This window comes from Merops nubicus, unplaced genomic scaffold (assembly GCF_000691845.1).
Source record: "Merops nubicus isolate BGI_N331 unplaced genomic scaffold, ASM69184v1 scaffold16880, whole genome shotgun sequence".
Taxonomy (NCBI): Eukaryota; Metazoa; Chordata; class Aves; order Coraciiformes; family Meropidae; genus Merops; species Merops nubicus.
The window spans coordinates 53,733-78,744 of NW_008585009.1; the positions used below are offsets into that span (position 1 = coordinate 53,733).

The 25,012-nt window shown below is 38.1% G+C and overlaps 1 protein-coding gene across 1 annotated transcript in view; it reads right to left on the bottom strand.

Annotated features, from left to right (window-relative positions):
• Positions 1 to 25,012, bottom strand: part of ADAMTSL3 (ADAMTS-like 3) — a gene marked incomplete at its 3' end in the record, with an annotated part of 131,269 nt that overhangs the window by 52,859 nt on the left and 53,398 nt on the right. Inside the window, exons 3-5 of the mRNA XM_008946234.1 lie at positions 23,113 to 23,240; positions 20,696 to 20,741; positions 12,879 to 13,115 (exon numbers count right to left, since the gene is read on the bottom strand). Of these exons, the coding sequence (XP_008944482.1) occupies positions 12,879 to 13,115; positions 20,696 to 20,741; positions 23,113 to 23,240 (411 nt within the window). The remainder of the gene's footprint in view (positions 1 to 12,878; positions 13,116 to 20,695; positions 20,742 to 23,112; positions 23,241 to 25,012) is intronic.

Below are 25,012 nucleotides of genomic sequence, written 5' to 3' on the forward strand. Positions count from 1 at the left end.
ATTTGGTCTCACCTATCTGACCCTTCACCATTTCACAGAAGAAACTTGCAGGGAATACCCAAATGCTGAGCAATGTGGTAAGAAGCTAATCTACAGCTTCAGGTTTTCTCAAGTTAACCGATACACCTCTCATACCCACACATCCCTGAGAAGTGCAGCTAATTTGTCATAGACATATATATTTAACCAAACTCCAAAGTGACAAACGGATAGAAAACACTCTGGAAATTCACAGTTAAAAGCAGTGCTAGAATCCTGAAATTGGCCAGCACTCTCCTCTTCCTATATAAAAACACTTGGAAGGAGAAGTCCTAGCTGCCAAGATCCACTGCATCTGTGCTATGCCAAAAGAGACACACGATCCCCTTGGAGAGGTGAGGATCGAGTCCACACGTAAGAGGGAGGGCTGGGTCTTCCAGTCCCAGTCAACACACAGACACACAGCCCCCCCGCACAAATCATGTGCGCCTGCTGCCAAGCATGGAAAAATGTCATCTCGGGCTTTCATGGCTCTAAAGCAGAGCCAGCAAAGCACCTCCTCTCCCTCATTTTCCCAGTGCCCCACATCCTGCTTTCTCTTAAGAGGAGGGTATTATGGAGGGCAGTTTCTGACACTTCAGCTGAGAGACATGCTGCACTGAACAGCGTCTCCTTACTAAAGAGTTCAGATTTACCACAGAATTCTACACTAGAAGCAGGAAATTATTTTAATCCTGCAACTAAAGAACATCTTCATCCTGTGTAGCCCAGCAAATAATTAATTTAAAAAGGAAATAAGCAGGTTAAATGAAATGATTTAGAGTTACTGGTATGTGTTAGCCAAAACTTAGTTATAAAAATGAAAGAAATTAACAGATGCATGTGAAATCAGTCCATCTCAGACCAGCTGCTTATTTGCTACATAGAAGCACTATATACTATATACTATAATTTAGGATTGAATTAAAGATTAAAATATGTTCACTTGAAGATTTTTTTTTAACATTATGTCTGGGTTCAACACCAACATTCAGAAAATAACTAAAAGAAAAAGACTGTCAATAAATTACTCTAAACAAGCTCATCTACCCATTTTATCACCAATTAGTACTGAGAAATGAATGAAAACATCATTTCAGAAACAGAAACTGACTGGGCCACTGTGTGAATCAGAAAACAGATAAAATTTCAAGAGATGTAATAATACTGCTTGACACATTGGCCTTAGACTCAACAACTTTCAATTCCCAGCTTCACAACAGACTTTCTTTTTGACCTTTGAAAACTTCCTTTTTTTTTTTTTAATTGCTTTATAATTCCAATCTGTGAAAGGGCTACAACTGCAATTTTCCACCTTACAGGGATGTTGCAAGAATAAATCTTGTGAAGATTCTGAAACATTCAGATGGTGCAATGATGAGGACCTTACCAGTAGTTGAGAGTGCTGTGCTCCTCTCAGGTAGACTTTTAAAGTATTTACTGCTCTCCGCTGCTTCTCCTGCTCTTATACACATAAAGATGCTACTAGCACATGGAAGTGAATTGTTAGAACTACCACAAATGTAACCTCTCCCCAGATCTCACAAACACATGCACATTTCTTTGTGTAATCTCATTTTCTAAATAATAATAATCTCTTTATTCACTCATCGATTAATTCTCAAAGGAAAAATTAAGCTGCATATTGTGATACTACATGAAAAATTGCTATTTTTATTAATTTAAGCTGTTTTATATTTGTTGACTGCAGATCCTGCAAGCCTTTGGTGGGAGCAGGGTACTGAGCAAGCAAAGTACTTGCAAGACCAGCCCATTAAAGCCCAACATGATAATAATAAACATACATACTGAGCTATTACACACAGTCACTATGAAAACAAACTCTCATTGCATACAACAAAAATTATACAACTGTGCAAACACAAAGCACTATTGTGTCCAACATGGAATGTAAGAAAAAAGATAATCTGCACAGCAGCATACTTTAGAGGACTGTTTCATATAGTATTATTGCTTATTTTTTCATAATCCACAAATGCCACAGAAGGAAAACAGGACCACTACTTGCAAGGGATATGGGAAAAGCTTTACAGTTCCCCTGTCAGCAAATATGGTATGTTCAGCTAGATGCATTCACCCTCTGTGGACTTCCTTCTGAGATTACATTTATATCAACTGATATGAATAGGAGCACAATTGCATCCAGTTCTGGAGCCCCCATTACAAGAGGGACGTGGAGCTGCTGGAGCGTGTCCAGAGAAGGGCCACGAGAATGATCCGAGGGCTGGAGCAGCTCTGCTGTGAGGACAGACTGAGAGAGTTGGGGCTGTTCAGTCTGGAGAGGAGAAGGCTCCGAGGTGACCTTATTGTGGCCTTCCAGTATCTTAGGGGGGCTACAAGAAAGCTGGGGAGGGACTTTTTAGGCTATCGAGTAACGACAGGACTAGGGGGAATGTGGCAAAGCTGGAAGTGGGCAGATTCAGGCTGGATGTGAGGAAGAAGTTCTTCACCATGAGAGTGGTGAGACCCTGGAATGGGTTGCCCAGGGAGGGGGTTGAGGCCCCATCCCTGGGGGTCTTTAAGGCCAGGCTGGATGAGGCTCTGGGCAGCCTGATCTAGTGGGAGGTGTCCCTGCTCATGGCAGAGGGGTTGGAACAGGGGGATCCTTGTGGTCCCTTCCAGCCCTGACAGATTCTGATTCTGATTCTGTTTTAGCAGAGGCCTTAGTAGTGTTGGCTTAATGGTTGGACTTGATATTAAAGGTCTCTTCCAACCTAAAGGATTCTATAATTCTATGATTCTATGATCAAGCAATGGTATCCTGGAACACAGGTTAGAAAATAACTCAATATCACAATTTAGGCCTGAAACAAGCACAGAATTTCAGATTTTGTTTAACATGAAACATCAAAAAAACCCAGCACATTTTAATGTGACAAGCCTCCAATACAGGGCTAATTCAGCAAGTGTTGCTGTCATGGATTCTTAATGAGCCAACACTAGAATGGAGTGATCAACAACAGGGTGGGGTGTATTTTGAACCTACGTGTCTAGAGTTAGCCTTTTTAGCAGGCAAGCGTTGGTATTTGCAAGAAAAGCTGCAACAAGGAAAAGAAAATGATATATAACAGCAGTCTTCCTCAGCTCCCACATCACCTCAGCAAGCCAAAGAGGTCTGATGGTGTTCACAATTAAGAAGTTTGTTAGGGTTAATTTACCCCACATTGCTCACTGTTTACAGAGTAAAGGGATCAGCTATAAATATTACAGGCAGATTGGGAAAACATCTGCAGGCTTTTAGGGCATAGTCAGAAATAATTATATTAGGTGATTTTAACATAGGCTGCACAAATGAAACAAATGATAATATAAACTGCGTAATGGAAGAACTGGGACTATCAATTTAAGAAATCTGCAAACAAATACCATCATTCAAAAAAAAGATGGAAGTATTGTAATCACTAGGTTGTACGTGAGATCCTCAGAGAGCAGGGAGAATACTGACCAATATGTAACAAAACGGAAAATAAGTAGAAATGTAATATAAAAAGTGTCCCGAGGAGATGAAGACTTTGTACATTTAATAAATTGTCCCTGATGAGGCATCTATGAATTTGGATATAGTGGGATTATTTTCAGAAACAGGTGTCTGATCCATTACTATTTTTGGATAGAACCTGAATATGTTATTTTTCTGTGTTTTTCAAAAGGAAAAAAAAAATAGAAATATGAAGAAGAGCTACACAAAGAGCTAGGATAGAAAGCATCTGGTTAAGCAGTGAACAGAAATGCTCATCTGCTTCAATAAACTTCTAGACTAAAGGTTAGTATGCCAGTGCTATTGTGAAAGACAATACTGAAGGGTGTTAAATACTTTGTAGCCTGCTTAGAATATTTTATGTAGGTTCAGAAAGGCAAAGGAAGACCAAAAGGTCAGGATATAAAATATAGCAATACAGATGAAAGATAAAAAAGAAAACGCTGCTGATATGTTAGAGGTGACTATGGAATGTTTCAAATATTTTTGCAAATATGAATCCAAAAATCACTCAGAAGCTCCCACAGCTGCTTCTTTAGCTCTTATTCACTTAGTAGGGTTTCAGCCAAGGAATTAAACTGAAACAAAGAAATTAATATAGCATGTTAATTTCAATTTGTGAAGGTCAAAGTATAATCTGTTAAGTTCAAGGATCTTCCTTTCTGAAGGAGATGTTTATAAGTAACAAGGGTGAGAAAATGGACAGGACTGCAAGGTGATAGATTTTTCATTAAGATTCAAACATAGAAAAAAAAGCACTATAGTGAAAATCCCAGCAAATCCTCAACGCTCTTCAGAGTCTTTTCCTAATAAACATAAATACAACATGGACTAGTACTGCCAGTGCAGAGCCCAGTGTTGGATCAGGTTTTGAAATTTCAACTTTTGCTTGTTAGACCATTGCTTTATACCCCATTAACTGTGTTACTGCCTCAGCTGACCACTCACCTCCAGCTCCAAAGGAAGCTCCAGGCACTCTCTTTCAAAATAGATAGAGCATAATTTTTTGTAGAACACATTGCGCTGAGGTGAGATATCAATTATAAAAATGTTATATGTCAATTATTCAAAAGAAATAAAACATGTTTCTTGGATGCTAATGACTCAACGTGATATACTTCAGGTAAAGAACCTGAAGATATCCCTATGCTCTACAAGGAATACTTACCTGAAACATGAGTAAAACCAGAGATCTGTGCATAACAAATGCCATTTAAGTGTTAAGTGTCATTATTACCGTGAAAAGCATGAAATTATATACAGCAGCATATATAATTATATACAATATTTCTCTTTAGAAAGAGCCCCCCCCCTCCCCTCCCCCCCCTCCTATGGTCCTCTGGAGCCAGAGATCCAGGTACAGCCAGAAAAAATAAACTTACTGAGTTCTCCTAATAGAATTGGCCACAAAAGAATAAATTGCTGCTGTTTTTATTTGTGACAGATACATAAATTCTACAAAACATTAAGACTAAAACTGCACTAGTGCCATTCTTTCTCTACCTACTGTGTCTTAGATTAAGCTCTTTAGCAGACAAATAATTTAAATATCCAGGAACATGTACACTAAATACAATATCATATTCTACTTATGATTCATGCACTGATTGACAAATCCACTTATGAGTGACTCCATTAAAATTATAAGCTAAGTTATGTTTTCCAGTGTTCTGTGTTTCCTTGAGGGACTGGCAGCTCACTGCCAGGGAGCGATGCCCTTTATTACTATGATTTTGTTTAATCACATAAGAATAGAAAATCAATTTAACAGCGTCTCAATATGACATAATCACCATCATTCTGGAGTTTCTGGGCAAACTCCACAGTGCTTGGGGAAATCCGGATGAAGGCTACCCTGAGTGCATTCACATTTGCATGCTTTCATTAGCCCAGCTACCTCAAGGGTGCACAACCATGTGTACTCATGAAATAGACTGCTAGTGAGATGTTAACCCAAACATCCAGAGAGCATTTAGTGAAATTCAACCAAAGCAGAAAACCCAGCATATAATTTAAGGAGAAGTGCTGAACGTGGTTAAAATGTCAAAGAAATATTACATTCCTACTGAGAAAGGAACCACATTGCTGGATGTACAAAAGATTTTACTTGTACTTCTTCACAATGAATGTGATAGAGTTCTTATACAGGAGATCATTTTCCCTAAAGGTTGAATAGTCTGTAATCAACCCAGTACACATTGCCCAGTAGTTTTTGTTTTAAAACTGGCTAGCAGCAGATCTGTTAGAGCAATATCTCGGTTAGTAAATCCTGTTTTGATTGAGTCACTGACCAGCTGAAGAATAGTAAAGACTTTGTGGACTAGGTGCAATTTGGTTTTCCCAGCCTGCAAAATTTGTCAAGATGTAAAAAATATAGAACAAAAGTAGACTATTTCACCAAACAGAGCCAATGGAGCTATGCAACCACCCTGCCACTAGGATAGTAGCACTTGGGTTGTCATAACCAAGCTATTTGTTTTGGCTTTACAAGAGATCAGAACCAAGATAAACACGGAACAAAAATATCCACATACTTTTAAAGGTTATCAGCATTCCACAAAATACAAGACAGCCTCAGATTTATTTCTGACAAAAAAATCTTCTCTGAATCTTGTCACTTGACCAAGAAAGGACACATGTTTTATTTCAACATTTATTAGTAAAAGAAGAAAATGGTGAAAAACCCTTACATGCTCAAAAAGATAAATCTCTGCTGCAGTTTACTAGAATCATTCTCAACAGGGAAAACTAGAACCTTCAGAGTCTTGGTCAGAGAAAAAGGATTTCTATTCCTACAGACATCACAAAATCCAAACTCAGGGAAATTAAGGCTGCATTTTACTGCAGAGTCACATGTGCTATCACAGTACACAGATCTTACTGCATCAATGTTAGCTGTTTGCTGCATTTTCTCCTGCTCCACTTGCCCTAGTATGGAGTTACAGCACAGGCAGGCGTTGGCAATGTCTGCATCCACACAAAAAATAATTAATTTTAAATACAGCTATGGGAATCTATCGTAATGAAAACATGAGTATAAAACCTGTCATGTGAAAGTCCTGCTCTTAGTCAATATTTTCCACGTATCTTTGCCATGCTGTAAAGCCCTGCTGTCATTCAAAGCTCATCTATTCATTTACTTTGTAATCTCTGCTCACATCCTTTGTTTTGTGATAACTTCAGCTTGGACTTTATTTCTACACAGATGAAATATGTCCCTGGAGAGAATATAAAGAAAAAGGCTCCCACTGTCTCTTTCCCATGCTCATCATCTACAAGTAATTGATTCTGACAAGCAGAGGGAGAGATACCAAAATATCCCTCCAATTAAGAAAGTCACTTCCTTTTTTACTGTTTGGAGTTGTTTGTTTTTTCTTTTTTAATTACTTTTGAAAGTAGTGTGGAATATTAGCTTTCAAGCACTACTTTCAAACTCTGGTTTAGCCTTGCTGAAGATTTAACTGAGACATAACACTGTCCTCACACAGTCCTGTCTCATAATTCTTCAGTTACATCTAAGCTCAGGCTACCAAAAGCCCAGTGTGGCACAGGTTCTCACATCTCTGCAGTCGGACCAGTGCAGGTCAGCAGTAGCCCAGAGAAGCTGACACAGGCTTCAGTATATATTAATAAACAGAATACAGCCCCTTCAAGGGAACTTGAGATTGTACTCTGACTAACAACGAATATCCCCACCCGTCTCTTCACAGCAAATGAAGCAGCAATCCCAGTTGCTAAGCTGAATGGGTGTTAGTGGTGGGGGGAGTGAGAAAATCTCCACCGTGTAAAGATTTTGTTTGTAGATGAGAAAGCAGGGAATAAAGGCAAAGTGTGTCAAAATGCCAACCTCAGAACAGAGGCATAAAATAAGTCAGAATGATGAGCACGAGGACGCACACCATGATGTTCAAATTCCCCAGCCATCCTTACAGAGGAAAACAATGGAAAGCAATAAAAAAAAACAAAAAAAAACAAACAAAAAAACCCAGAAGATAAAAGACACAGTGCATAAAGTTCATTGCATACTAAACGGCTCCTAAAAAGAGTTTCCACATATTTTTGCACACTTTTTATATCTGAAGGCAAAACGCTAAATACTGTTCTGCAATTCTGTAAATCCAGTTCATTCAAATAAAACAAAGTGTTTCCAAAACATTTAACTCTTACTACAGGATCTGTCACATGCTAGAGCAGCTAAGAGATTATAGGACCACCCAGTTGGGGAGCAAGTACACTTTCCCACATGGTCTCCATTTTAAAACACACACATGGAATAGGACACACGCTCCCACTGGGCTTCTCGTTTGTGAGAATTTTTTTTTATTTTTTTTTAAATAAATCACTATATGAAATCAGAATACTTTGCTGCTTTTCTGGCTGGGTCCAGCCAATTTTGCCTTGCTATATGAAAGTGAAGTCAGCACTGGGAGATTTGATACTTACTAAGGATCTAGGTTCAACACAACACCCAAACTGTGGGGTTTTCTGCTATCACTGCTCACATACTTTAGGACCTTGCTAGGCTGGGAAGTAAAATAGCTTTTGTACAAAGCTCACCAAAACAAAACAAAACTTGGCAGAGAGAATCACTTAGGAAAAAAGAAATACAGATAAGAAACTGGAGATCAGAAGAAATCCACTACTTATCTGACATGAAAGGATAAACGCAGACCATAAGACATCCTTATAGGGAATATTTCTCCATTAGAAACAGTAGGAGGGAGAATAAGACAAGATCTGAAAAGAGACATTGGTTTCCAGCAGCAGTGGGCAGCTGCAAAATAAAAACAAGTTATTACAAAATACTTTTCTAGTGTCTGAGAGTATCCTATTATTACCCACAGTAAAAGCAAGGCTCTGAGTTGCCAACAACGTCACCACAAAGGAACCACTATACTGAGGTGGGCTGTGACAATAAAAACGGTGCAAGTGCAGCCAAGAGCCTCCAGTGGGTGAGGAAAGCAACCCACTGAGGCTACAGAGAGCGACGCTGACAGGTTACGTAGGAGATGGTAACCCATGCTCAGCACAGCCTCAGCCTGCAGTGGGACTTCTGGAGAGCCACCAACACTCCCCAGCTGAATTGCAGCTGGAGCTCACCACTCTCCTCAGTTTTATGACATATGTCACACATATGTGTAAGTCATATGAAGATTTTGATACATAGCTCTGAAAGCCAGGAAGTTTTGTTGAATCTACATGAGTAACACCCATAGTCTCTCTGGATGAGGTCCAGCCTTCCAGCTCTGGTGCCTGCAGTAATAAGTAGGCAGAGTACAGGTCTCTACACAGGGATCCATCCATGCTTCACTCCATGTGTTTGCTAATTAATGACACCCAGGAAAGAATGCCAAGTTCGATATAAAGGCTGACTTAACACAGAGCTACCTCAAAATCAGTCCTTCCCAGGAATTAATTACCTGGGGTTTGAAGGCTACACAGGAGGAAAAGGCAATGTGAAATTTTTTTTGTTCTTTGCTTTAAATATTAAAAAAATATTGTAAATGAAGATTTTGGGAAATAAAATGTAATTTTTAAACTGCTATTCAAGAATTAACTACTCTAATGTGTGAGAAACACAGCTTTATGTTTACAGTAATGCTGGAAACATTCCTTTCAAAGCATCTGAACACCAAACTTCCTCTGCATCTTGTGCAGTCCTTTAACACTTTTACAGGCAAAAAGATGTATCTACAGGAATCCAAAGGAAAACTACACAAAATGCCTTTAATTAGCACTTTGAGAAAGCAACTCTCAGAGTAAAAGGAGTCAAAATTCAGAAGATATAACTATCTGCTATGATTTTAAGTGCTAGCAAAGCTCATTTTAAAAGTGCAAAGGTCTTAGTCTTCCAAAACCTTATGAAAACTCAACAGATACTTAGATCAAGTGTAAGAACGCTTTGGTGGTGAGTGAAAGTTACTTGCTTGCCCTATCATGACACATGACAGAAAAGAACTAGCATTGTAGAAGACGGTGGCACTCCACTTGACATATGGGATGTGTTCTGATCTCAGCTAAATTTATGCCATATGCTACAAAGCACAGTGCGGTGTCTGCCTTTTTTGGAACACAAACAACTTGCTGACACTAAATGGAAAGTTCACGGCAGGATTTACATCATCTTTGACCTAACTGTGACAGCCTAGGACAGAACTACTCAGGCTGCTCCTTAGGACTCCAGATTTTCTGGGGTGACGTGTATATTTATCGTTCAAACACATTACTCGACATTATGAAAATTATCACTGTAACCATTTCAGGTACATGAACACCAGTCTGCATTCTGGTAGAAAAAAGCAGATCTGCATGAATTAAAAACAAAAACCAAGCAAGGCGAGGCAGGTTCCCGAAGCAGGCAGAGTAACTAGGTAAACGTTGCCCATATGTGTCTGACATGCAGCTGTTTTTAAATGTCTCCACCCACACCCAGATGGGCACAGCAGGAGTATATTATATGAAAAAAATGTGCTGGGAGTTGTGCAGAGACTAGAAAAAAATATCAGAAGTGTGAAAATCCTCCCAGCAGTGAAGTTTTGACCTGTCCTCATTTAACACAACAACCCCAGGTATTTGCTTTGGTAACAGAAGCATGGCAGCAGCAGACTAAAACATGATCAAATGCCTTGGCCAAGTTGAGCCTCAAGGAACATCAAAGCATCTTATTAATTTTCCCAATAAGCTATTCCCTGCTCCACCACCTTTAGATTTTAATTCCCCTGAAGTCTCAAACCTCCTATCCAGAGACAGTTTGGTCATGTCACAGTTTTCTTTGACATAGTGTTATTTAGTTTGATCCTCCTCATTAAGGGAAGTGCAGAGAGTCAGAACCGAAACTGGACAACAGGAATTCTCCATCCTTCTAAATTCATATGATGCCAAGGAGAAATTCTGAACAGAAATCTAAGAGGTGGAGTTAATAATGCACCCTACCTTACTAAGAGTAAGAGAACACATGAAAGCAAAATCATGTTGCAGGGGGAGGTGGGGAAGCTGAGCTCCTCTAAAAGCTGTCAACTTGGAGACAACAAATGAGCAAAACCAGCACCAGCTGGAAAGAGACGTAGGCAAGCCAGTCTCCTTATACTGACTCTTTGGTGCTCGCAGGCATAGAAGCGAAGATATCCACATCAGCAGAATGACATGTTTATTTAGATGAGTTAACTGTAAAAACACTTGCCAAGTTATTTGCAGGCTGTGCCAAGTATATGTCAGAACCCAACAGACTGATCTTACAGAAACTATTGTAGAGATTCACAGTTTTGCTGTCTCTTCCTTAAGGGCAGCTGAATGAATAACCATATTTTTCCAGGAAAGATTAGATGTCAATTTGTTTTCTTTTCCTGGTTGAACAGGAGTAGCAACAAAGTTTCGCATCAGTTTGAGGAAGTCCCACACGCCCTGCAGTCCTTTTCACAAGTAACCAACCTTTCCACTCTGCCCCCAGAACAGTCCACAAAAAGGTTATTCAAGCGACCAGAGACTCCTTTTCACCTCAATACAACTATCCAACACTAAAATATCAAATAAAGACTTCTCAATGGAGAAAATTTCCATTTGTGCAAAAACACTTCAGCAGTAGCCAGTGCCTTAAAAGGAAGAGGTTAAGTTATAAATTAATTATATTGCATAAGTCACAGCACAGGACACATCCTAAACATGGTGGGTGGGTTTTTTCCCCCAAAAGATGTTATCTCACAGTAAAAAATATTTTTGTGGAATTAGAAGAAATAACGAAAAAAAACGCAAAATGGAAGAGATCGAGAAAAGTACTTGATTCTCATTAACAGTGTAAAAGAGCCCCAGTGCCTACTTCTGGAATGATTAATTTATTCCACCACTATCTAGTTTATTTTAAAAACAAATTATCTATATTTCCAAGCATTTGATGTCAGATATATACGTGAATTCCACAAAATGCTAACAAGAAACATTGAAGGCAGCCCTTTTAAATATATCTTTCAACTGTTCTTCACTAAAATTGGATCCACTGTAGACAAATTAATGTTATCCTATTTACTGAAGATGGTAGATGTTTGAGGTCACTGTGGAAAAGAGGGGAAACCTCACAGCACTCTGAGCAAGTGTCTCACAAGTCTGAAAAACCCAGAGCTCCATTACATTCAGCATGACACTTCTGTGCTGCAATGGACACAAACTGCAAAGGCTGCTGTAGATGTATCACCTACAAAAAACTTTGATGTTTTCCAGGGTGAAGGCCTGCATTGCAGGAGGAGAAATAACCAAGAATATTGCTAAAGAAATGTGTTATTTGGCAAGAGTTTCCAGAGTTTATAGAGGTATATCCTATTTTAAATGTGCAGGGTAATGAACACTGTTGGATACCACTGTGAAGTACCTATTGACAAATGTGGTCTCTGAAAGGGGAAAACTCTAAGGAATTCTTCTTCTATTTCAGAGGCAGCAGATGCATTGTGTGTTGGCACGACTGGTATTGGAACTGCAGTATACATAGAAGTCACAAAAAAACCCATAGCAAGGTTCAGATGATATATTCATGTTGCTGTATTTCGTGCACCAGTCTTCTGCCAAATGTGTGAAACTTTCCCCTATAATGGAACTATTTTGCTCACTGTGCTATATCCTGAATTTTTGAATTGCACACATTTTTAGGCATGTAACAGAGCAACAACCACTTGCAGAGAAAGAAAACTAATTGCAATAACATATACTTTCTATACAAAATTGTTCTGTTCATAACACTTAAGATTGCAATATTTCTTTGGGAACGAAACATGGGCAAAGCTGGCAAGCCTCAACTATTTTAACTCCATATCTACACCAACTGTGTAAAGTCAATAGCATAACTAATAAATATATAGAGAAAAGTAGATTCCCAGTAAAAAGTTACTAACAATCCATTAATTCAGTCACATACTCACATACTCATTCACCTACACAGCAAGACAGATATATACCCTCACACCTTCCATTCTGGGCTGGATCCCATAAAACATCAAACTTTCTCCTTAGAGTTCATGAGATAAAAGGCAGGAGGAGTAAAATAAAAAGGAAGGTTATGAAACACATCACACTCTGACAGACATACTAAATGTTAGAAAGCTATAATTAGTATAACCAGTTTCATTAATTTTTACATGCATGAATAGAAGAGTGAATGTTATTGTCCTTTTATTTATACATAAAAACATAAGTGGCTAAGGCAGCCAGACACTTCTGTGTGTAACAGAAAGGTAAGTTATCTACAATCCTTTTGGCAGTACTTGCAGATATGTTTAAAGTAAACTGATACATGAAGAAGAAAAATAACCAAGTGCTCGCTTAATCTGCAAAGTGTCTCACAGCAAAGGTCACAATTAAATTTACACCATAAGCATACCTGGCATATTCCACTGATGCACATATCCAGGGATTCAATATTGCAACGAGTACCATCTAGTACCTTCGGGGCAAGCTCCACAATCAAGTTCTTTCCCAGGGCTTGACATTTCAGGGCACATGGTGCAGTAGGATCATTATACACGGGGACCCACTCATAAAAATGTCCCTGGTATTTCACATCATTGTAGGCTGAACACTGCTGTGCTCTAAAGTCACCAACATCTGAAGGGCAATCCTAAAAACAAACCAAAGGACATATTTAAGAAAGGAATACTTTGCATTTGCAATAAAGTCACCTGACTAATTATACAGAATCTATTTAGGGAGGCTTGGTTCAAGAACTGATCTCCTATGACAAATATACCACGTCGCAAAGTTTTACTGTGTATTAAAAATTTTACACTGTTTAATCTGTTGCTTGCAGTGCAAATAATAGAATATCGTGTATATTCCAGTATAACAACATAACTGATATGAGAGGATAATTAAAAATGCTACTTTTTATGACACTTCGTAGTACATTTAAAGTCTGGTTCTGTGATCAGAATTAGCTTCTGAAGGAATCTATATATTTTAAATGACCATAAGATGCCTGACATTTAATATTTCTCTTTTCAATAGCTGTTTGAACACAAGGATTTCTGAGCACTCTGCACTCCTTCATCAATTGACACATCAGAGTAACGAAAGAGGTATTATTGTTACTTATACATAAAGAAATAAAAAACTGTCTACTTAATTTTTCAGTATTGCTCAGAAAGAGGATAAAAGCATTAGGAGGAGACACCAGAACTTTCAGTATTTTGTCCTTTAGTTTAATTACAAAACATCCTCACATCATGAATGTAGAAAAGCTTATTTTGTTGAAATATACTTCAAATTGGTAACTATTGATTAAATAGTTCCAGTTCCATATCTCCTCCCATACAGAGCCTCAGCATACATAGCTGAAAGACCAAATAGAAGAACTGTTTGAAATAAGATATTCTAAAATATTTCTTCTACATAAAGCATTGCACCCAAACAATGATGTTAATATTAAACTATGGTGACAGGAATGGAGATGAATACTGATTTATTCAAAAATAACTTTAGTAAAGTACTGACAAAGGAGTTAGTGTGTCAAACTATTTCTCACTAAAGACTTCATTTGAAAGTATGTCCAGTGTCAAACAGTCCATATGCCAGACTGAAAGGATATTCTTCCAAGAAATCCAACAGCACATATAAGCCAGATGTGAGCCTGATTTTAACAGAGTTTTGTTTTCATTGGATATAAGACTGAAAGATTGTGATGTGTCAGCTGAACTTGTGGAACTTAGTAATATGTATTAGTTAACCATACTAATCCTGAACATAGCTTCAACCTTATCAGGAAACTGAACCTTCCATGAAAAAAAGTCTTAACAATATAGTTAAGTGCATTACACAGTATTGTAAATTAAAACATATATGAGAAAGGTTTCAATTCCAATCCAATGCCCTCAACAACATTGTCCTGACACCATTTGCTCATAGGAATCTGGATAAGCAAGCACTACATTAGCTTAATACTTTGTCATTGCCTTAGTTTTTTTTTTTTCACCATAGGAAGTAGTAACCTAGCAATGTCTGATTTATTTGTAGTCTGCATGAAATACCTTCCAAAATCAGTATTCTCTCTACTGATCAGCACAGGGAGTTTTTGAAACTGAGCAATTCACAGAGCATTCCCAGCAAGGCTTTTCAACTTTGTCCAGTGCTACATGTGACACTGAGAATAATTCAGAATGATGCTAATGTCCAGAGAAGGGCCTCGAGAATGATCCGAGGGCTGGAGCAGCTCTCCTACAAGGACAGACTGAGAGAGTTGGGGCTGTTCAGTCTGGAGAAGAGAAGGCTCTGAGGGGACCTTATTGTGGCCTTCCAGTATCTTAGGGGGGCTACAAGAAAGCTGGGGAGGGACTTTTTAGGCTATCGAGTAACGACAGGACTAGGGGGAATGGGGCAAAGCTGGAAGTGGGCAGATTCAGGCTGGATGTGAGGAAGAAGTTCTTCCCCATGCGAGTGGTGAGACCCTGGGATGGGTTGCCCAGGGAGGGGGTTGAGGCCCCATCCCTGGGGGTCTTTAAGGCCAGGCTGGAGGAGGCTCTGGGCAGCCTGATCTAGTGGGAGGTGTCCCTGCTCATGGCAGAGGGGTTGGAACTGGGGGATCCTTGTGGCCCCTTCCAACCCTGACAGATTCTGATCTGTTTTAGCAGAGGACTTTAGAGCCCTATTGGCTCAATGGTTGGACTTGATGATCTTAAAGGTCTCTTCCAACCTAAAGGATTCTATGACTCTATGATAATACATTCCGTAATCTGGGATAATTCTAGTTTGAGCCATAATTTTTTTTAAACTATAAAATGATGAAATAAACCAAGAAGAAACTACAGTTACTGTAATTCTTTGAGAGTTTTACCTCTGCAAAATCCCACACGTGATATCTTCTAAAAACATAAAGCAAATACTGATAGAAACCACCCTTATTTACTGCAGTGTCACTCCCCAAGAAATTCACCACATTTGCACTGGTGTAAATGAGAGCAGAATTTGGCTCTGACTTATCTGTCACCTCTCATTTCCACAATAGCAAGTCTAAAAAGCAGAGAGGACTTCAGAGTTCACATGGATACCATATGGTTCCCTTCCACCGTTGCAAATAGAGGAGTAGCTAAGGATAAAAATAATAAGTGGAAGTTAGATTCAGGTAAAGTTAGAAGCAGTATTTTGGAGCAGGTTTATTCAGCCATGCACAGCTACATTTTCATTACAAAGAACTAAAGAGCTATCTGTGAAATAGGCAGAGTGATGGCCTTAGGCTGAGTTTTCACAGGCTGTTATTACAATTCCTTATCATTTGGTGTTGATGCAATGCCAAGACACAAACAGCACAATGTCAGGATGTCAATCCTCCGTTACTGTTTCTCATTGATTCAACACAATGCAGCTCCTTCCTTCCACTTGCTTCCTGGCTGCTTGAGAGCAAGTGAATTCTCATCTCTCTGCTCTGTTTTGGCATCTTCAAAGAAGATAAAGCAATTCTGGCAGCTCAATTCATATGCCAGTTCCACCTGCTTTATGTTTGAGCTGTGTCCAAAAGCAGGAGGATAAAAAGAGCATTACAAAGGGATATCAAGGGGCTGAAATTATTATAATTTGCATTATATCAGCATTTGGATGGCAACCAAGTTCAGATGCCTGTTTTCCTGGGAACAATACACGTTTATAAAAAAGAAAGGAGTTTATAAACTAAACAGAAAGACAATTAAGCACAGAAAGAAATGTAATCAAGACAACAGGAGTTCTAAACTTAAGGTTAATTCCATTAGAGTAGGTCAAAAAAGTGAGAGGGAGTTTAAAAAATAGAAAGGAAAAGGAGGGGAGGAGACGTGGGAGAGGTAGGCAAGGGTGAGGCACCTTTCGCAAGTGGGCGAGGCCACACTGTCAGACAAGGGCCTCAATCCTCACCCTGTTTCCACATCTTTTTGGTTTTAATCTACTTCAGTCATCAACTGATTAAATTATTCCTTTTTCCCTCTCAATATTCCACATTTTTTCTTGTTTTTTTTTAAAATATTTTTGCTACTCATTTCAGGATTTCTCAGACTTCTTAGTTTCAGCAAAAGCTTTTTGTCTTACACTCCACCCACTGAACCGTAGCCAGGCTGCTCAAAGGTTCATACACCACATAAAGAGCTGAAGATGAGGTCTAATACATGCAAATATCTATGAGGTCTAATACATGCAAATGTTGGCAGAATAATCACATCCAGATTTTGTAGTGGAAAGAAGCATATATACGATGTGACTTATGACATATTAGACAGATCTGAAAAGGATGCTTCAGACTTGACTATCATGCAGGTTAAAAATACATATATATATATATACACTGATTCTTTTTATGACAGATGATTAATAACTACTGCACTGGAGGGCTAGCTTCTTATGAAATGTATCGTTATGGTTTTGGCAGTGAGCACTTTTTGCCTTTGCAAACAAAGCTAACCTGGGGAATCTGTATCTTTGTAGGCAACGTTCATGTACAAAATACGAAGGTTGCATCAGACCCTGTGACTCCTGCCAATAATTACTCCACTGAAAAAAGCACAAAAGAGGAGGCAAGAAAATTCCCAGTAAAAATGATGACACCAAAGGAAGTCTAGCCCTTTGTCTAGTTCTATTCTTTGAATATCATTTTGTTGAAACCTAGCCAAAGCCTATGAAGTCATTGTTTTGTTTTCTTTTTGAAATTAGCTTCAGGTTCTGTGTTTTGCCTACACAATTTTCAGGCCACTTCTTAGTAAAATCAAGATACTGAGGAGCTAGAAAGCCTAGCAACGAGAGCCATATGGTGCATCAGCATTATAAATATAATATAAATGAACAGATTAGCAAGAAATATGCAGCTCGAGGTGAAATATTATAGGACTAAAGTAGACACAGTTCAGCCAAGATTTTCTGAATGGGATAAATGAGCTGGTTAAGAAGTGGATGCTGGAGCAATAATCTGATAAATACATTGAACAAGTGTGAGCATTACCTGCACATAACAAAAGTTTATAATGGAATTAAACATGGGCAAATCTGTTACAAAATAGTGGTTTTCCTTGCTGTCTAACAGTCACTCTGGCAAATGTATAAGTGACTTTTTGGCACATAAGAATGTGAAATTTATAGGGAAATGGCCCAAATAACTTGTTCTATGAATAGGACCCTAAAGGATTATCTTAAACACTTCCATATAGTGTACATCATAGCATTAGAATGTAACAGTATATACAAAAATGGAAATATAAAAAAAGAGGGGTTAAGAAAGACTGAAAATCTCATTGAACAGCATATAATGAATTGTTTCTATAGTTTATTTCTCTAAAGTTTCTATAAGAAAAGCTGAAAGCATATACACAGTTTTAGGAAATCATGCACCTGGCATCTCAGTTATGATAGAAAGATAAGTTGGCTACACACATGCCTTAATCTCAGCAATTATTTTGTTGCTAAGACTTTGAATTAATTTTTTGATTGAAATATATCTAATATTGTTCTGGAACTATGCTTGAGTTCAATGAACTTACTACTATTCTATTACAAATCCAGATGAAACCAATTTTCTGGTAAAATGATTCTTGTTCTTTTCATTAGAATGACACACATATTGAGTTGTGCTTCATTTGTACTCACCAATATAGATGTTAGTGGTGTAATGTATCATGTAGCAAAATTACATTTGCAGACAACTTAACACAGTGTATATATACTGAATGTCTCATGTGGTTAACAATAATACCTACTAATATGGCAAGAAGCTAGTATAAAGTCTTAATTCTGAAACTAAAATTTTACTCCTCAAGTGAGAAGCATTCATTAGAAATAATGCTTTGGGGAAAATTATATCATTTGAAAGAAAACTGGCTTAGTAGTCCACATTTACATTAGGAGTAAGCTCCCATTTCAAGGTTAAGTCAGGTCTAATACAGAGTTTGAATTTAGAGACACTAAATCCAAAGATCAACTGCATTAACGGTGGAAATATCATGAAATACATTTTTCTCAGGAGTTCTCCATTATCTGATCCACAATCTATGAAAAACCATTCCTGAAAGATTCTGTCTGTATCTGAACTGAAATGGAAACCTGATCCCCTTCAGACATGCCCCAAAAGCAGAACTGTAAAGGCAGCTTCCTGTCTGGAAATTAACATTTGAATCATCATAAATTCAAACAGACTCACATACAAGAGGCTTGCCACTTATCGCTTTAAAATAAGTCCTAAAGTTAAAAAACAGGCCCCAGTGACTCCAGACAAACTCCCTGGGAGTTCAGAAAGGGTATGGTAATCATCTTAATTTTCTCTACGCTGAAGCATAGTGTGCCTTCATTTTCAGGTTTTTACTGCGTAATCCTTAAACTGAGCAGTGTCCATAATTGCTCTTACATATCCTAAAAGCACGTAGACCTCTGCTTACAGCAGAAAACATGCCCAAATTGACCTCATCTTTCTCCTTTTTCTGTACACTGGGGACTTTTCCAGTCCTTCTGCTGGAAGAACAAGGTATACTATGTTGACTTGTTTGTGCTGTTGCACAGGAAGCTATAGAGCCCATGATCAAGCAATCAGAGGTACATTACAACACATACAATTAGCTATCTAGATAAGGAATGTAGCAAATAGATTTTACAGTGGCAGATTGTTATTGCTTATGTACTGGCTTGCTGCAGTTCAGCTTATCAGGCAGCTGTAAAACACTATGGTGTCTTTTGCATGAGGCAGTTTTATTTATGAACTATGGACACTGTGCACAAAGCTGGTGGGTCATTTCTTCTGAAAGGGCAAGTGACAGGGTTTGTCTCCAGAATCTGACTTTTGCATGTTCTGGGCCTGATTCATGAATCACTTCCACTAGATTCTGCCAGCAGAAAGTGAAGTTGTGAGTCGCTGTGGTGGAAAATCCGTCCCACATCGAGCAGAGTGTTAGAGCAATTCAAGGTGCTAGCAAGACTTATTCTTGAGGAGGGCAGAAGCCAACCGGCACAAAAGAAAATGTGTGGCAAACTGAAGGCTGGGAATGGACAGTTCTCCCAGGAGATACACTGATTCAACGTATTTACTGGGCAGCTTCCAGTGTCAGGCCTCCTACAGAACACGTCATGCTTTACAGCTGCCAGTTACTGGCAGAAATCACAGGGTTGGCAATGACATGAGTATCACCTGCTCTTGCTTGGGTATAACTCAACCCAAAGCAACTGCAGGCCTCACCTTTGAAGGGATATTTGTGTGAAAATTGCTGCCTTTCTCCTGGAGCCAGAAGCAGATCAATCAAATGCATAAATAAAATAAAATAAAATAAAATAAAATAAAAATACACACCAAACCAACCAAAATAAAAACCCACCAGATGCTTTCATTTATCTACCTTCTCTCATGTCTGGAATAGGATTATATGAATGTCACATTGTACTGCAAGGTAACTCATGCAAGGGGTTAACTGCTGACCATAAACCATCCTGAATTATTGTGTTTGTATACATGGTCTGCTCATCAGTGGTATCACAAAGTTCTACATGAGCTGCACACCTTGAACAGTCTACATCTGGGGTGAAAGGCAGCAGCTGTTTAAACAGCACAAACCATCACAACAGATCAGTTGAGCACAAGTCATCAAGTATGCTGTATGTGACTGGTTTTCATAAAACACGTCTGTGAAAACAAAATGTGATTGTATCACAGCAACAGCAACTGCACAGTCAAAACTCCAGCATCACATTCAGTCACAGAAACTGTCTATGACAGTGTACCTAAATATCCATGCTTTTGCATATAAACATATAAAGATCTGAGCTCCGCATATAACAAGTAATTATCCAAATTAAGTTTTGAAAGGCACACAGGAGGTTAACCTCTTTGGTCATGTGAAGGGTGCCACCGTTATCATGAAGGATGATCAGGAGCTCAGTTTAATGCTTCATCTGACAGACAGCACCCCTAGGAAAAGCACTTGCTATTTTAAGATGAGAACTGATTTTTTTTAATCTTCCAAAATGTGTAACTTTCCTAATAAATTATATAAAACATTCTGAATCACAACTGGCACTACAATTTCAAAAGAAAATGTCCATTTGGGAAGCATAAATTTGAGACCTTGTGGTGTCATGCAGGCTGAAATCTTAAAAAAATGGTAGTAAAGTGGGATAAAATAAAATATGCACCATAAGGTTTTAAATAAGAAGCAGCATTTCTTAAATTTTAATACTTTGAATAAGTAAAAGAGGATTCTAGGCCAGACTCACAATACTACTGCAGGTTTTGTATCGAATATTCCGACCTTCACAGTTCCTGAAAAACAGAATAAAAATGGTTACACTGTTTAACAGCAAAATAGAATCCTGCCTGGTTTACAACTAATTATTCTCTTGAAAATTAGACTTCTATTGCTACTGCCTTACCATAATTTGGATTCAAAGTACCAGGTATAAATAAAAAGGACATCTTGGGACTCAACAGGTTACACTGCTATCTCTCTTGAGCAAAGAAGAGATAGCTTTCCCTGTAAGCCAAATTTACTGCAAAACTTAAGAAAAATACATTTATTTTGTGGAAAAGTTAAAATTAATCTGTGCTGACTTCAGCAAAGATACTTCTAATCCATGGGATGTAACCTATAGGAAAAGAACAGAATATCTAAGGAACCCTGAAATGAAACATAGGGCTAATGACCATTAATTTTCCTTCTATTTTGTTTAGCACAGAAAAACCAGCCTCTAAACTTTCCTTTCTCTGCAAACCCAATACAGTACTTTTGAAGAACAGCAAGCCATTCTACTGAGCAAAAACCACATGAGCAGAATTCATAATTTTAAATGAAATTTCATTCTCATGAATTGCACAGATTTCTAAGGAGCCCAATGGGGATGAATTCTGAAATCCAGACAATTCAGATCCTCAGCAAAATTTCTCATTAGTAGCTGAAACACGAGGCATAAAATAAAGTTGTGATTATTTATTGTGGTCTAATATGGGGATGTGTGTGGGTCTCACACTCTTTTTAGGGACACGGTTTGCCAAACTTCTCAGTAACTGACTGGCACTTCTGCACAGGGTAAGATATTCTTCTTCTTAAGAACAGCAAAATCAAGGCCTTGAAAGAACTGAAAACATATTTCAAATGACTTGACAGGAAATTAATAATGGCTCTAAAATCAGAAATAGTGTTTTGGAGTTATTCCTTCATACTAAAAAGACCTGCCTTAAATTAAGAAAAGCATGAATGTATAGCTAGTAATTTACAGCTTGGACTCAATTTTCCACCTTTTGCATGAAAATTGATTGCAAATACTTTAAAAAATTCTTTAATATGTGTGAGGGACTGAAAAATATCACTTGAAAGGGAAAAGCAATGGATGCCTGGAGCAAGAGTTCAACCAGCTCAGCTGAAGGTACAGCAATCCAAGCTCAAGATATGACAAGTCTTAAATTTCCAATCTTTTGCAAGAATGATTGCATCATAACGTGTAAGTTAAAAATGTTTACGATACATATGAATGTGAAAATTTACTTTCACAATTGTGCATTTCCTGAACATTACAACAACAATAAAACACAGAAAAAAATCCTTTTAAACTGCATATTTGTCAAGGTATGGAAAACACATGTTTTTCACAGGGGAACACATTAAAAATATTAATAAAACCACAGTGGAATTTATATTGCTACAGTTTATTGAGCTCGTTTCACAGTCCCTAGCACTGGTAGACTATCATGGCTTCTTGCTGAAAATACTGCTTTTCTCAAAGATATTTGTGCAATTTGCACTAAAACAGGCAGTGATTGAATGAATCAATCATCTCTAGTTATGTATTTCATATAGATTGCAGTTAACCAGTATATCACACTACAAGCCTTCTTTAAGACAAATTGACTTCCTGGGTGATACTGCATTTAACGCAATATCTCAACAGAATAAAATTTTAAACATAACCAGCACTTTTAAAAAATGTTTAGGAATAATTCAAGCAAAGCAAGTAATTATGGATGCCAGCACAAACGTTTCTAAGCTGGTTGGGATCTCTTCTCGCCTGAGAAGCCTGTTACATTACTCATACTTTTAGGATTGTAGCAACAAGTCTTACATTAGCCCAGCTTTACTACTGAGGTAAATTGTTTTCACCATATACACTGTTCTTTTCGAGCTACAGGGGCTCATCCATGAAAACATATGGCCACCAGGACCACTGCATAGAAAAAACTGGCAGAGGAAAAGTTTCCTAACAGAAAGCAGCATTTGATACATCTATATGGTGAGTAAGTCACTTGTTTTTCACTACAGGGAAGACATGGAAGAGCCTCCACTTGAACATTATTTCAAGTAATGTTCAAGTGCAGGCTAATTTGTAAGCAGGTAACTCACCATTTGCTTCATATTACAGTGACAAGGACTTCCCTCAGTGTCTGAACGTAGTAAATAAATCATTATTGTTATTCTACAAACGTACTTAATAACACACTGACGTTCCATCAGAGTTGAAGGCTCGGATATTTATTTCATATTTTGCAAAAATATTAAAAGCAGAATTTCCTATAATTTGATCTGTACCCAGCACTTGGTTCTAGAAACGGAAGCAACAATGCTTCTCTACAGACACCATCAGAGTACAGGGAAATATGGCAGAGCTGCAGATGTACAAATACACATAAGCATGTGGCTTACCTGCCATTTAAACACCTCCTCAGTGAATAAGAGGCTCCCCCACCACAGGTCCGTGAGCAATCACTCCAGGCACCCCAGGCATCCCAGGAGCCTTCCTTATCTTCATCAGAGCGGGCAATTCGGGAAGTCTGACAAAAACAGAGCATGGAGAGGAGAAATTAAAAAAAAAAAACCAACCCACCAACATGGATTGATTTGGTACATGTTTTACTGCTTGGCAGTACTAGTACTGACTATATTATGTTGCTGCTTATTTACAAGTTCATTTACTATTTTAATATACAATAATGACATAGGCAAGGAGGCCGAGTGTTTGAAGATCCAGTGCATTTGCTGCATTGCCTTCTGCTGACGGGCTGCTATGCCCATAGAGACTGTCATTCCAAATGTACATATGTCCAACACACTGTGTAGGAACTACACAGTCAAACTCCTTTCTTCCACAGTGCCTCATGAAAGTGACTGGGATGTGAGGGACATGTAATTGAAATCTTATGGTACAAGGGGAATACAAAAACACATAACTCCCCTTATATTCAAGAATATAGTCAGCTCATCTTCAGCCAAGATGAAAGTAGACTCAGATAAAAGCCTACCAAGATTGGGGTGAAAATGGCAAATAATAAAACCAAAGCTGTTTCAAAATAGCACCGTACCAGGAATGGCTCAATACCACACTGTGTAGGCAAAGGACTTTTATCTTAAATAGTATAGTATAAAAAAATAAAATAGATCACGTGCCACAGAACTTGCAAAAACTGTCTGTGATTGAGCTGTTACCCTTCAGACACGTTCACACTGCAGTTGTGAGTACAACTATTGAACAAGCATCGTTTCAGGAACCCAAATGGCAAATATTTTACATATTACGTTTTTCTATACCATGCTACCAACTTAGCTAAACTTAAGCAGAACCAAGGACTACTCCAACACATTTGAAAGGCATTAACAAGAGCAGGCAGATTTAGCATAGCAGCACTACTCCCGTAGTTAAGCAGCTAACAACCATTGGCAATTTCCAAACTTTTCCATCCCTTTTTCAAAAAATCTGAACTTGTCAAAAAGAAAAAAAAATTAAAAAATTGTTGACAGATTAGCTATCTCCATTTGAACAGTAAACTGCAGAAGTTAGTCTAAACGCATCAGTGGCCTCTTAACTTTTTTGATCCCTTAACTTTACACATTTTACAAATGCTTGTTTTAAAGATTTTTAAAAGTGTACTTTTTAAAAAGTGCCAATCTACTGTTCCAGAAACGATAGAGCCCAGCTCTGCCAAGACCCCTGAGGAATTTTTATGCTGGCATTGGGCTTACTTTACATCAGAAGCCAACTCTGAAATGTCTGACGCCGAAAATGGAACCAACTGCCTTCAGTCGTGAGCAAAAAGAGCTCCCAACTTCGCAACTAATCACTGAGCATGTGAAAATAAGTCAAGATGAACAAGAGAGTAATTTCTTTCAAATTTATGAGTGCAAAATTAAAGTTTGTCCTCCGTAGTCCCAAGGCAATTGATTGTTTTTTATTATGTTGAGAAATTATTAAACTTATATTAACAAAGCAATACATGCCACTCTCTCTTTTAGAATACTGAGTTTCTTTTGACAAAGCAGTGACAATGCCTAAAATAATCCTAACTTCATCATTGTATTAAAACCAGCCACATGATATTAACAGACAGAATGTCATCTAAAGCCCTAAACAATGTCCAGTTGTTCACTTACCAAACTGCTTTGATAAAAGCCATTGTTCTGAACTGTATCTAAATAAAAAGCTGTAAATACTAGGATGATCAAAGCAGAAGTTTATGCCAACAAAGCCTTCTTCAGAATCACTGACTAATTCAGTGCCCACAGTGTTGATTTAAACTCCAGCTAGTTCAAACTATTTGTCCCATGGGAA